This window comes from Artibeus jamaicensis, unplaced genomic scaffold (assembly GCF_021234435.1).
Source record: "Artibeus jamaicensis isolate MK-2021 breed Jamaican fruit bat unplaced genomic scaffold, CSHL_Jam_final scaffold_2172, whole genome shotgun sequence".
NCBI classification, from domain to species: Eukaryota; Metazoa; Chordata; class Mammalia; order Chiroptera; family Phyllostomidae; genus Artibeus; species Artibeus jamaicensis.
In genome coordinates, this window is record NW_026522031.1 from 3669922 (window position 1) to 3684743 (window position 14822).

Genomic DNA, 14822 nt, shown 5'->3' on the forward strand with positions numbered 1-14822 from the left:
ACATAAAACATCACTGGCCGGGGAGCAAGGAAAGACAAGTGCTGCAGAACTAAGTTGTCTAGACAGACACACCCGAAGTGGTTCTCCTGGCCTCTTGCTGCCTCCATAGTTTCTGGAAGGAAATCAGATAATTCTGCACATCCCCAGTAGTGGTGGTGGATGAAATATTTGAGAAGTAGGGTGACCACTTCCACAGGGAATCACCATGGTGCCAAGGAAATAACCTTGGACCCGAGGGCATCAGGGTGGTCCAATGATGCCTGAAATCAAAAGGAAAGGGCTGGATGAATTTCCCAGAGGTTCCCAGCACCAGGGAAGGGGTAAGTAAGGTGGGGATGACACACCAAGGACATCTAACTGACACTGACTCAATATACAAGAAAATAACTTCCCAAAGCCCATACTTCAGGGTCAGAGACAAGACAGGTCCTGGGACTCTTCCTGAGAGGCCAGATCTCAGCAGGTTACAGCTGCCCTCACCAAGGAACTCAAGTCCACAGAGAGACCGACGTGTGGACAAGAATCACATGCTGGAAATGAGGCTCTTTAAACCAGGCCAGGAAGCCTGAGAGAGCTTCAACAGAAACGTCTACAAAGTCACGTAGTCCTGACACACATACAGAGCTTCATTTTCCCTACTCCCAAAATCAAGGCTGCTAATTAAGAATTAAAGTAATTATAATAGAATAAATGCATTTCTGACTGTTGGTTCAACTATATAGAAGAAAAGCAAAATACACTTGTGACCCAGTAACATACTTATATATACAATATGTTAGAGTAATGCCAATCTCTCTACATATAGATGGACTCTAAACCCACCAGTCAGTAGGTAGAAATTTCATTTACAATTGACCATGAGAAATGAAGGGGTTAGGGGAACCCACCTATATGCAGATGCTAGGGGAATCGACCCCCCATGAATTAAAAAATATGGGACTTCCTAAAAACACAATTACTAATAGCCTAATGTTGGCCTTAGGCTTACCCATGACATAGTCAAAGAATACCCACAAGGACAGAAGACAAACAAACATGGAGTTATCTTCTGGAGGGTGGGCCCCTTATGGTACAGGTTTCCCCCACTAGGTCAGGGTTCTAGAAATTCATCTGTATCAGGGTAACAGCTGGCATGGTTGTGAGAGGCTGCATTCAGCTGCTGTGATTTTTTTCCGGAGACTATTTGCACACATTTGCCCATTACATGATGGCTGATTTCCCAGTGCAACAGCCCACTCGACACTGAGTGTTCAGTTGTTTTTGACCCATCCTCATTATTCACCCAGTCTTGCCCCAAGTGAAATTTTATTTCTTTCCCTAAATGTAAAAGTCCTCAAAAGGTAATGTTTTGCCAATGTAGAAGAGGTGAAAAAAAAGAGGCAGAAGCACTAAAGGGAATGATAATCAATGAGTTAAGATTTTGAGCAGTGGAAAAAATGTCTCAATAAGTGTACTCCATCAGACAGAGAGTACTTCAAACATGATGATGTTTAAGCACATAAGAATAAATGCACAATTTTTATCAATAAATTTCAGGGGTTTGGGAGTCCCTTTCATATTTTTATATGTATTATACACTGTACTTTTACAATAAAGCAATAGACAAATGTTAAGAAAATCATGAGTATAACAAAATACATTTATGATATTTATTGAAAAAAATCTACATAAAAGTGAGCCCATTCAGTCAGTTCCAGCCTGCATTGTTCAAGGTCAGCTGTATTTATTCATTACTGTCTCACCAACGTCCAGCTCAGTGTGAGGAACAGTGTAAATGCTGAGTAAAAAGTAATAATCACGATACCAACAGCCTATTGAATGTTCAAGCCAAAGCAGATCCAAGTCCAGGACATTTGTGACCCAGAATTTGCCTGAGTACGTCTTCAACAGAAATGATCACATATGGTCCCCAAAGCACCTGGGTAATAACATCCATGGACAAATTCTATGTTACAGCCAGAATTGGAGACAACCAGACATGTACCACCAGAAGTATCATCCATGAACTGTGATAGATTTGTAGAATGTAATGCTATAAAACAATTAATTTAATGAAATAGAGCTACCTGTAGCAACCTAACAAATATCATGAACAGTATTGAGTCAAAAAAGAAAAGTAAGAAAGAATGCACATTTTGGGTGTAGACACATACAGATATAAATTTTTGCAATTCTGAATTGTATTTACCCATGTACTTTTAAATATTATTTCTTTAGGGAACAGAGATTCCTAGGAAAGAGTCTATGACTCATATACATCACATGTTAGTTGAAATCTTGGCATTTTGCATCTCAGAAGGGCTACACCGTGTAATATTGGTACTTTTCTCTAGTATAAGAGCAAATTTCTTTCCACATTCTCTTATTTTTAAGTCACAGTCCTTGATATTTAAAAATGATAAATGTATCTAGGCTATGATGTTAAAAATGACAATTTATTGATCTCTTATTAAAATTTGTGGATTCTGCTAAACATTTTGTGTATAGTATTTCCTCTTTAAAAACCTGTGAACTTAATAAACTTATGGCATATAACAAATGTAAATTCCAAATATTTAAGTATAATGAATCAGTATCCTCATCTAGCAACAAGCAGAAGTTGGTAAAATCCCAGCTATATCTAAATCCAAAATCAGTGTCTTTGTTTTTTTTCTGCTAAATAAAATTTTTAAAAAATCCAAAATCATTGATTTCAACCTCTTTCTTTTTTTGGTAGTATAGTAATGTCTATGTACATAGCAGACTTCCTTCTAAAGGAATGCTTTGTAAGAAAGAAATCCTTATTTTTCCTCTTTAAAAACTCTTGAAACACATATTCACACACAAACATTTTAAAAGTAAATATTTCCCTTTGTTCCATTTTAAGTGTTCAGGTTGAAATTCATATATAAGTTGAGGACAGTTTTGAAAAAGTCTCCTTATACATAATTTCCCAAAACCTCTTAAACCGTGTTCTACATTGCATACTTGTGTTGAATTTCATGTTTGACTAATATGGTTATTTAACTCACCTCACATCTCTTACTTTAAAGAGCAAATTATTATTAATAATTTATAGTATCATATCATTGGTCAAACAGTCATCACAGCAATTACACAGTCTGCTCTTATTTGTGAGAATGATCTAAGTTTTGGTCATTTCCCATGGGAGACAAGTGACCAAACCAATGGGAGAAAATGTTAATTTTGCCAAGGACCCTCAGCTATATACATTCTGCCTTCTTCCACTCGTCCCCACCATCCTGGATCTCCACCTACACTGCAAAGGCAGAGAAACACAGTGGCACAGAATATTCCAATGTGTGTGTGTTTCAGCCTCACATTCTTCAGGGTTCTCTCCCTGTTGTTACTTCCATCAGAGTTACAGCCTTAATACTCTTTCCCTTGAAGTCCCTGCTCATGCTCTTCCTAATTTAAGTTCTTGATGCCTGAGGAAACATCACTGTCACAGACATATGCAGAAAAACAACCAAATATTTTAAATGTAGACCAGTTTTTTAAGATGACAGTTGTTAAATTTAATATATTTCAATAATTACTATGTAATCAGTCTCAACTCCTATACTTTACATATTCTGTCAATACCTTGGTTTATTTAATAAAATTTTGTCTACAAATCCTGATTACAGAATATATACATTTATTTCATCTTATTCAGAATATCTCTCATGACAATATCACAAGTGTGTACACCACGCTGAGAGCTGGAAGAAGGGTTCGTTTCCTTGTGCAGCATCCTCAGAGGGAGGGACAAGAATGGGCTTTCTCCAGAAGTAGTAACAGGAGAAGTTCAAGAACAGGCAAAGGATGCCCTAGGCCTAGAGAATCTTTCTGTATCCTGTGTATGTCTCAGGTGAGGTGACTTCTCAGGTCCCTGTAAGCTCAGTTACTTTTTGACTGTGAGGCTCTCAAGAAGCTCTCTACTTTTCCAGCCTCCTTCTAAGAGCAGTTTTTACTTCTCTGTTTCTCAGACTGTAGATCAGGGGATTCAGCATGGGATTGAAAACGCTGTGAAACAGGAGGAGGTATTTATTCCGCTCCTGGGGGTCCCCATGTTGGGGTCCAACATACATGATAATGGCTGTGCCATAAAAGAGCCCCACCACGCACAGGTGGGAGGAGCAGGTGGAGAAAGCTTTCTGGCGTCCCTCTGCTGACTGGATCTTCAGGACAGCACATAGAATATGACCGTAGGAGACCAGAATTGCAGACACTGGTCCCACCAGCCCAAATGTTGCCACAGCTACAACAACAACCTTGTTAAAGTGAATATCTGCACAGGCGAGTTTGAGAACAGCTAGAATTTCACAGAAAAAGTGATTCACTTTCTGGGGCCCACAGAAGGGCAATGGTAAAAGTAACACCATATCTACTAGGGTCAGGAGGACTCCTAAAGTCCAGGATGTCACTGCCAGGGTGAGGCAGACTCTCCAGCTCATGATGGTAGAATACCGAAGGGGCAGGCAGATGGCCACATACCTGTCATAGGACATCACCACCAGGAGAAGACATTCAGTGAGAGCAAAAGTCAAGAAGAAAAAGGTCTGTGTCATGCATCCAGCAAAGGAGATGGGCTGGGCTGGCCTCAGGAGGTTGACCAGCATCTGGGGCACTGTGTTGCAGGCATAGGCTATGTCCACAGTGGCCAGGTTGGAGAGGAAGAAGTACATGGGGGTGTGCAGTCTGGAGTCAAGTGAGATGAGCCCCAGGATGACCCCGTTGCCCAGCAGGGTGAAGGCATAGAACACGGAGAAGAGCCCAAACAACAGCATCTGCATCCTTGGGCTGAGTGGGAATCCCACTAGGAGGAACTCTGTGACAGAAGTCTGGTTGCCTCCCATTTTCCTGGGAAAGAACAAAGGAAAGAGCTCAAGTCTGAGTGCCTGAGGGACATGTTTAACATGGTAGACCTGTGTGTGTCTCCATTTCTTCCCTGAGAAAACATCCTCAGTGACACTTCTGTCCTGTTTGTCAGTTACTAAGTGAATCCTATGCACTGCAAATGACACAGAAGGAAATTCTTTCACCTTAATAAATTAAATGCCAGTGTTCCATTATAGTGTTAAATAAACCTTACATTTACTTCCAAACTTCCACCACAGTTCCTAACGCGTTAACACACCTACTGCCTCCCTAACAATGGACACTCTCCTCAGTCAGCAGGACTGCTTTGGGGGCCTGCCTGGGAGGAGTACCGACCCCCAGTGCACACACAGTCACCGTGGGGAGGGGCCTGTGGGCCTGAGCCTGCACCCAAACACAAGGGTGCAAAGGAGGACCAGGAGCCTGTGGGAGATGCTGCTATGAGGGAATCTCACAGATTTGTGCCTTCATTCGATGACTTAGTGGTTTGCCATTTAATTTTTACTGGCAGCATTATCCTGAATTAAGTAGAGAGCATGGCAGGCAGACTGCCACTTTAGCTGGATTTAGGGAGAGAACTTTGTCTTTTGACTTTTGTACCCACAGATGTTCTGCTCTCATCATGCTGCTTCATGATCGGATATTACCTGTCACACATTCATCCCTATATGAATATTAATATTCCATTCGTGTATGTGTGGATAAAATGTATGTTATGTGTATAGTAACATACATGCATACATGCACACGTGCACTTGAATCCTTATTGCCATGTATGTGTGTATCATGTGAATATTATGTGCATATAAGCACACATTATGTAAATATAATCATTATTATATTCTTATCCCTATATATTTATATTCCATGTCAGTATGTTTGTAGAGAATTTATATGTTAGTGTATAGTTATACACACACATGCACTTGATTCCTTATTATGTACAATACTAGTTGCTACTTTCTGTATTGTTTTCTACTCTGTTTCACTAGTAAAATGCTGGTTGAATGGTTTCTTGATGGATCTTGGCCTGGGACTTAAAACTACTGATCAATATCCAAGGCAAGAGCTAAAGCTCTAACTATATACTCATACCATTACAACATTTAACATATTTTACAGCTTAACTCTAACATGGAAATATTATTCATCATGAATCCTTACTCTCTGTGGTTTATCAATCTTTAGAAAAGGACTTGTCCCAGGGTGGGAATTCTGAGGTTTCACTTGAAACTATCAAACCACTGCTTCTGTTTCCTTGTCTCTCTGACTCCATACCCTTCTTCAGTCCAGCATCCATCTGAATTTCACTAAAATAAGAATCTCACAAAAACTCATAATTGTGGTTCCATATCAATTCTCCCTTCAAATGTCCTCATAAGTTAATATTTGCAAGGTGTTAGAAGCAAAAGTGTGAAGGTTTCACCCTGCTTCAAAGGAATAATCAGAATTCACAGCAGAAATACTGGCAGATGATTTTATCTTGGTCTAAGAAATAATTTCATAACAGATGGAATCACCTTCATGAAGAAAGCTGGTTGTTTTAGTAGGACTGAGCTTTATGCCAGTGAATGATTTAACTTAGAAATTTGGATTCCCCTGTTATGGGAGAAGACCAAGAAAAATGCTCAGGTCTCTTCCAACTATAGGATTCATTGGCCCTAAATGTATAGGGAAGTGTTAGTCATTTTTGTTTCAGTTTGTTTCCACATTTGGGGAGAAAGAACACAGAATGGTATTTCTAAAATGTCCTATGATGAAGAACACAATAAATTAAAGCAGAAGGACAACTCACTGTCATCTCATCTTCCTCCTCTCTGCTGAAGTAGCTAAAACACAAAACAAAAACCCACGGGCATTTACTGAACATATTCTATGTTCATCCACACATCTTGACTGAGAACAGATAAGAAAACTCCTATCTGCTGGTGTACAGAACCTGCTTGGAGTGACAGGTCTGTTAGAAGGACTCAAAAGATGATAATTCTCATATTCAAATAACTCACCAAGTGAAAGTTCACTTCCCAAAACAAAACTTTCAAGACACTCTACTGTAATAAAGTCCTTTTGTGGTCAATTATGTCATGAAAACATGACTGACTTTCATGGGACAATAGAAACACTTTCAAGAAGCTCTCTCAAACAGCTAATGTATCTTGTAATCTAAACAAGGAATTTTACACTAAATGTATCAATGTAAATGACTCACACTAGGTGTCTCTAAATGACCTGGTGACTGAAATTATCCCATTAGCTAAGTCTATAAACAGCAGCACCTGACACTGACAGACAATAACTATTCCATTCTGCACTGAGATTTTTCATCAGAGCCTGCCTGAATTTGAATAGCGAGTAAAGACTGGACAACATAAGAAACTTACCACAGACTTTACAGCTACACACAAAAAGACCAGCTGAATATGACTTGGGTTAAGCAAAAAGACACTAATATAGAGAAAAGTATCTGTGAGTTAGTGTTGAAATTGCCGTCTCATAAAGATCTCATAGGACAAGAGGTGCCTGAACAAGAACAGATGATTTATTCTTTGCTCCACTCCACCACCTCTCAATATACTTCTGAGTGTTTGGTGTAGGGAGGGATAAAGACCCACCAGGCACACTGCCATCAGCTTCCTTCCAGGGGAAAGGGGCTCTCCAGAGACTAATCTCTGGTGTTGTCCACAGGGACACCTGTGACAAGACATTGGCTATGATGGTTCCTTCACTCACTGTAGGGTGCATGTTCATCCATTTAGAAACTCTAGAATGATTTCTGGACTCCTTCACACATTACAATGACCACACCTTGCATTCATCATGGCTCAATAACTCAATTTCCTCGCCTACTAACCTTCCAAATAGAGTAGGTGCTACGAAGGGCAGCTGGGGCCCATAGACTTTTCCCATCCTCTAGCCTAGGCTGAGTTTTATCTCACACCTGATCTCAACATGTATCCCCTGTACTTTTTCATCAAGTCACCACAAGGAACACAACTCATAAGTAATACCAGAGACCAAAGACGAGGTAGCAGGACCTGTAGAAGGGGTCAGGAAGAGGAGAAGGCATCCCAAGGGGACTTGTTAAATTCTGTTTGGTAGGATTTAACTGCAGTGCCAAAAGGGAAGGAAACTTTCACCAGGAAACAATCTCTATCTTATCACCTCCAGAGATACTGTGTCAAGGGGGAATAAGATAGGTTTCCCCTCTGACTCTAACTACTACTGTTTCCTCTCCTTCCTGAAATAAAAACTGACCTCCTTTTTGAGTTCTGGCCAATGCAACTGAGACAATCTGGTGGTACCTTGGTGATTAAAATTTTTCTTTTCTTCTCTTATCTACCTCTATCCTTACACTGGATTATAAAGGTGGTAGAAATGATCATTTCCCAAAGTTACTTCAGTGTACAAGCCAACCTATAAGGAAACAATAGAGGGACTATTTCAACTGCCAGAGCATCACTTGCAGTAGCTCTGAGATGGGCTTTCTGCCCTTAAACCTGTCTAGTGGGAGGCTCATCGGTGATGGGAGTCCAACACTACCCTCATATATTGCAGAGATAAGGTGCCCTCATACTGATATTGTCATTTCAAAATCTCTACTTTTTGGTCATATAAATTTTTGTTCCTGACATTATTTCATACATACCATTCCCCTTCTTTTGTCTTCAGTTCAATCTATTTTACTGGCATTTGTAAAAACACCTAGGTTTATATTTTAATGATCTTCATAATTTTTTGGCAATAACATTTGCTCTTATATAAATTATATCATATCTGTATTTTTATTCTTGATCATGGTATCCCCGAGTTAAATATTTTACCTCTTAAGCTTATCTTGATTTGTTAATAAATATAATTTGGACACTAAACTTGCTTTTTATTGACCACTTTGGCTGTACATTTCAAGACTGATACTCAGAATTTTCACCATCAACACCATCAGCAAAATACAAATTATGTTGAAGTGCATTTTTAGGTTTCCAATTATTTTTATTATCTTTATTGTTTATTTTTAATTTATAATCACTGTGGTGTAAAGTAATGAATCCTTGGGGTATTAATTCTTTGAAAAATCTGAGGACTTTTATTGCTTTGTATATAGTCAATTTTGCTATTTTTATATTAATTTCCACATAGCATATTCTCTATTTCTCAGGCATAGGATTCTCTATACATTTTTTACAGCAAGGTTGTTAATCTTGTTATTCTGAGCTTGGATATCCAATTTTTTTCTGTATTATCAATTTGTTTCTGAAGGCATTTTACTCAATTCCCCACTATAAAATAAGATTTACAAATCTTTTCAATAGACTTTCCTGGTGATTTTTCCTAATTCTATATTGTGACTATGTTATTACAGCTATACATATTAATGACTGTTACATCTTCTTTGTAGACTGTTACCTTTATTATTATCTCATATCTCTCGTTATACCAATTCTTTTTGCCTTAGATAAATGTAAATACAAATATCTGCCTCTTATTCTTTTGTTATATCAACTAGTTACATATTTACAGAGGATATGTTCTTCATGGCCATTGCGCCAGACTGTCTTTGCAATTGTGATTTTGTTGCTCTTATCAACTATATAGCTGTATTTTATGGTTTTATAAAAATCAATGTGAAAATAAGACAATCAAATCTTTTTTTACTTAATGTAAATTTTGAGACATTTAGACCTTTAGCACTTGGGTTTTCTGGGTAGCATCTTTTCCTTGGCTTTTATGCTTCTTTCCTCTGACAGCTTTATAAACAAATGCTATTGCCCATTGTCTGGCCTGGCTCCCCCTTAATTTTACCTCTGATGTTTTGCCCTTCATTGGAGACCATACTTCTGAATTTTGGGGGTATTTTCACTCAGGGAACAAGTAATACACATGCATACACCACAATAACGGGATCATTATGAAAAGCACCAGGTAACTTTAGAAATATTTTATACTAGTTTTTTGCTCTTCCACTCTCATTCCTGCTCAGACATTTTTGTTTGCATTATTTGTGTAAGTGTCTTCATTTCAGAGTGTTTTCTCACTTCTCTTTGAATCAGATGGGATAAAACAGGGAAGAGAAACTGTGCTGGTGTCGTAAAATAGTAGACAGACTTTCATACAACACAATGGGTACAAGGATACTGAGGAACTACAACAGTAAACACAGAGCTCTCAGATGAAATAGCAGAAGTGTGTGAAGTTGCCATCCCTAGGGTTCAGGGGCATAGAGCAGAGGCCAGATGATTAGAATCCAGAAGGCAGAGGAGTAGGGTTCAGACTTAACACTGTGAAGAGAAGGGGCCCCATGGTGGCACTGTGGCCACACCAAGGAATGATAAGGCTGGCTCTGGGATGCTGAGTAACTAAGGCTGGGGAGGGGGCCTCTGCTGCCACTGCCAAGAGCTTTTGGGCAAGGCTGACAAGAGAGGCAGGCAGACAAGAATGATCAAGGTCCTTTCCCCTGCTCCAGGCTCCAGTCTGCTTTAGAGCTCCCTACCTACACAACATAAGCAACTGGAAGCCACTAAAATCAATAATCTGCCGTGGCTGGTGTGGCTCATTAGGTTGAAGGATTTTTCCATAAACTGAAAGTTCATGGGTTTGGGTCCTGTTCAGGGCCCATATATTCCTAGTTTGCAGGTTTGGTTCCTGTTGGCACACATATTTCTTACATTTATGTTTCTCTGCCTCTCTCTCTCTCTCTCCCATCCCCTCTAACTAAATATTCAATACAGATGTCCTTTTGTGAGGATTAAAAATAAAAATCAATAGTCTGAATGTCCCAATTTGGTTAAGAAAAGTTGTAAACTGGATACCAGATGCTGGGGTCTCAAGTTTATCAATAAAGAACAGCCTCCACATCACTCATACTGAGAGTTCATTAAGGGACAGACACAAAAATTACTTTAAAACATTAACAGGAAAGTTTAGATGGGATGGACAAAGAGTTTTGCTGAATCCTTACCTTGAAGCAAACATGCTAGCTATTCACAGGCAGCACTGTGAGCCAGAGGCCTTCCCTCTGAGGTCCAGTTTACACCACACTGACAGCGCAGACCTAGAGGAGAATCTGTGCTGCTCCCTAATGGTGGACGACCAGAGGGAAGGAGGGCTCAGCAGTGACAGCAACTCGGTAAAAGTCAGATGTTTGCTAGTTTCTGGTACGTGCACTCATAAAACAGACTGATAATGGGATGTTCTTCCTCAACTGGTTAGGATGGCTGGATGAGGCATTACGTGTTAAGTGCTATTGATGTGTTGCACACAGCACTGGGTGAGGGATGGACAAATACATTAGCTGTTCTGATAAGAGCCCATCAGATTTTCATATTAAGTGAGCTCTGCTGCCCACAGGGGGTAAGCAAGAGTTTGCTGGCTTTTTAAAATGATCTTTTATGTTATAGTATTTACAATAAAGGTAGAGATAAAATTTAAGAGTATTTTTTAATTCTTGTGAACTTCAGTAGCTAAATTTATTTCCATTTTTAAAATTTTCATATATATCTTAATTTAAGCACAGTTGGTGTACAAGCTCATAGTGGATAGTTTCAGGTGTAAACACAGTGATTGGACATCTCCAAACCTTCTTACAGCACAAAGCATAATTTTTAAAAGTTATAAACAGTCATCATCCTATCACCCTACAACCAACACTATACTACTATGTCATAGATATTGCTCTTTACTGCATATATGTGTACCATACTTGCAATTACATAATATTGCAGTTATTGGTTCACATTTTTCCTTTAAATCTTATAATAACTCTTTCCTATGTATTTATAAAATCTATACAGTCATCATTTTAATAATTGTATAAATAGCTCATTGAGTTAAAGTGGTATAATAGATCAATTTATTACTTTGTTAAATATTTGTTTACAAATTTCATATTAAAGATAATTTTAGTGGGGAAAAGAGAGTTGCACTGAGTAATCATTACTCCCCAAGTGAAGGGCACACACCTACTCTTCTGAGTAAGTCTCCTACTCAATCTTGGTGTGAGATAAAGACTCTGGAAGCAAGTGGCCAACCTCACCTCAAAGAGGGTTAGAAGGTACACTCTATGGTAACACCCTCAGAGGCCACCTAAAGTCTGTGGGACACACCCCTGACCACTGTGTTTGAAAAGTGGAAGGAATCAGTAAAAAGTCAATCTACCACCAAGGCAGAAGAGCCATCTACACTCTACTAGTCACCTACAGTGTCTGGTAAAATGTGCTGTGTCAGAATAAGCATTCTCATGAGGGAAATGACACAGACCTGGACTAACATGGGCGAAAGTGCTGGTGAAAGACATTGGAGAACATGGGAACAGTCTGCACAACTACATAATTCACAGCTCAATGCTCAGAATGTCTTGTGGACCATACACAGTGCAAATTGTTTCTCTGAGACCCAATGCCCAGCTCTGCCCTTTGCTAGCTATTGACTCAGCTGCCTGCCCCCCAAGGTTGTAAACAGCGAGCTTAGCTCCCACACTGTCTGCAAGTTTCTTCTTCTTCTCTTTCTCTTACACACCCTGTATTTTGTTTCTTCACTCAACCACTAGTTTACTCCCCAATAGGGGTCTGTAATTTGCATAAGAAATATCTCTCTATCACACAACACAACAAACTTGAGCTCCATGAGATGGACTTTAAGTGGCAAGTACAATCTGGGAGAACGGACAAGTGGTGTTTTGGGTTCACAGGACCAAGTCCTTCCAATGCAGCTTTTTCATTCTTCCCCAAATCCCACGACATATGCAGTTACTGAGTTTAAACAGTTAGGGTACAGATGAAGAAAGACTGTATTCAACCTTTGGGACACAGAATAAGAATTAATATTTTTAAGTTTATGAATATTCAATTCACTGAGCAATAAAAGAAAATATTACATCTGATCTAAGAAAAATCATTGAGTGTAATCAATGGAAAGTTTCCTTTAGAGGAAGAGGGAAGGCCTGATCTCCCATCATGAAGAACCACGGCAGAAGGAAGCAGTGAGCTTCTATAGATTCAGGTGGTAGCTGAGCACATAGGGTGGGGATTCAAAGGTCACTGCAATTAGAAATGACTCTCCCCCCATAGTGCTCTCTCTCCAAATGGCACTCTTGATATCTGCATTCCTCAGGCTGCACATGAGCGGGTTCACCTTGGGGTTGAAAAGGGTCAGAACAGGAAAAGGGTCTACTGCTGCTCCTCAGGATGGTGTGATGTTTGGGAGCCATGCACATGAGGATGGCACTGCCAAAACAGAGCCTAACCATGCCCAGTTTGGGGGAGCAAGTGAAGAAGACCTTCCTGGAGCCCTCCCCGACTGGATCCTCAGGATGGCAAAGGGGATGCACATGGAGGACACCAGCACCAAGCACAGGGGCCCCACTAAAACAAACATGGAGACACAGACAACAAGTTCATTGAGCCTAGTGTCAGCACAAGCCAATTTGAACACTGACAGGATTTCACAAAGGTGGTTGATTTTTTGAGGTCCATAAAAGGGCAGCCTCAGGATGAGAGTAATGTAGACCAGAGCCAGGAGGAAGCTAAAACCCAGGATGTGGTGGCCAGGACCATGCACACTCTGCAGCTCATGATGACAGTGTATTGGAGTGGGTGGCAGATGGACACCTACCGATCATAGGACATCACCACTAACACATGCACTATGTGAAAGCAAATGCCAAATACAGGAAAGTCTGAAGGATGCATGGACCAAAGGCAATGATTTTCTTCTGCGTCAGCAGATTTGCCAGCATTTTAGGAACAATGCTTGATGCATACAACGTGTCAACGATGGCCAGGTTTCAGAGGAAGAAGTACATGAGGGTGTGCAGTTGGGAGTCCAGGCACATGAGCCCCAGGATGACCCCACTGCCCAGCAGGGTGATACTGTAGAATAGCAGGAAGAATCCAAAGAGGAAAACTTCAAGTTCTGGGTCAACCTGGAAGCCCAGCAGGATAACTTCTTGATCCATGTCTGACCATTTCCCATTTTATTTTGACTGATGGATACAAAGTTGCACTTAGGCAGAAACTCACAGCTGAGAAATAGAAAAGAAAAAAAGAAATTGTGTGCTCATATAAACTGAGAATTTACAACAAAAGCAATAAATCAGTAAGTCATGGATTCAATCCCACCCATAGTCCTGGGATGCTGATCTACAAATTTGGCTTTAGAGATATTCAGAAACTTTACATGTTAGCCAATACTAAAAATTGACTGATTTCACATAAAAATTAGGGTCTCTGGCTTCCATTAAATAAATAGCAGATTTGATACTCACCGGAATATACTGTAAGCAATAATCAGCTGAAGCTCATGGAGACAAACAGATTCCTTCTCACTCACCACAACTTCTATGAATCTCCGTTTTCTCCCAGAAATTGAAGGTGAGTGGCACTTAATTTTATCATGGCACTTACATGATTCATTGTTTTCCACAGTTTTAAGAAAAGATTGATGCTCAAAGTGAGAGTTGTTTAGTTCTCCTCTACTTGAAACCTATGAACATGACAGATCACAATATAAAATGCAAACCCCCAACTACACAGCCAGTGTTTAAAAAGGGGCAATTCTTTCATATACCAGAAATGAATCAGACACACGGCATGCTCCTTCATGAAAGCAGAGTGTCACACCTGAAACTCAGCCCTCGTGGAGTCCAGAAAAGTTTTAGGAGACAGAGCACCAACACTGTTCCTCAAACCCGAGCACCTGGGCTGGGGCTCACACAGACACAAGGATACACTTTTGAAAGTGCACTTTAGAGACACAAATACTAGATTGAGAGACTAAACGTAGATATTATAAAATTTTGAGAGCAAAAGATAAAGAGAATGGTAAAGAAACATGGTGAAGAGACTTAACCAAAAACATTACAAAATTGAAACCAGAATAAAGTCCTTAATTTGCAAAAAATTCTTTCTGCTTAATGAGTGCAATAAAGAAAGATAAATGTATACTCAAAACTTTTTATAACTAAA

At 39.7% G+C, this 14822-nt stretch overlaps 1 protein-coding gene and 1 pseudogene across 1 annotated transcript; both read right to left on the reverse strand.

The window, feature by feature from the left end:
• Positions 1-3920: 3920 nt before the first annotated feature.
• On the reverse strand, positions 3921-4904 carry LOC119052953 (olfactory receptor 2A25). Its single transcript, XM_037150366.2, has one exon. It carries the CDS (start codon positions 4839-4841, stop codon positions 3921-3923), a length of 921 nt encoding a protein of 306 aa, XP_037006261.1. The 5' UTR covers positions 4842-4904.
• Positions 4905-12846: 7942 nt separating this feature from the next.
• LOC119052928 (olfactory receptor 2A12-like) lies at positions 12847-13813 on the reverse strand (annotated as a pseudogene).
• Between the last annotated feature and the right edge of the window lie 1009 nt (positions 13814-14822).

Coding starts and splice junctions, on each gene's coding strand:
- LOC119052953 (XM_037150366.2), bottom strand. CDS start 4,841: ATGGGAGGCAACCAGACTTCTGTCACAGAGTTCCTCCTAGTGGGATTC.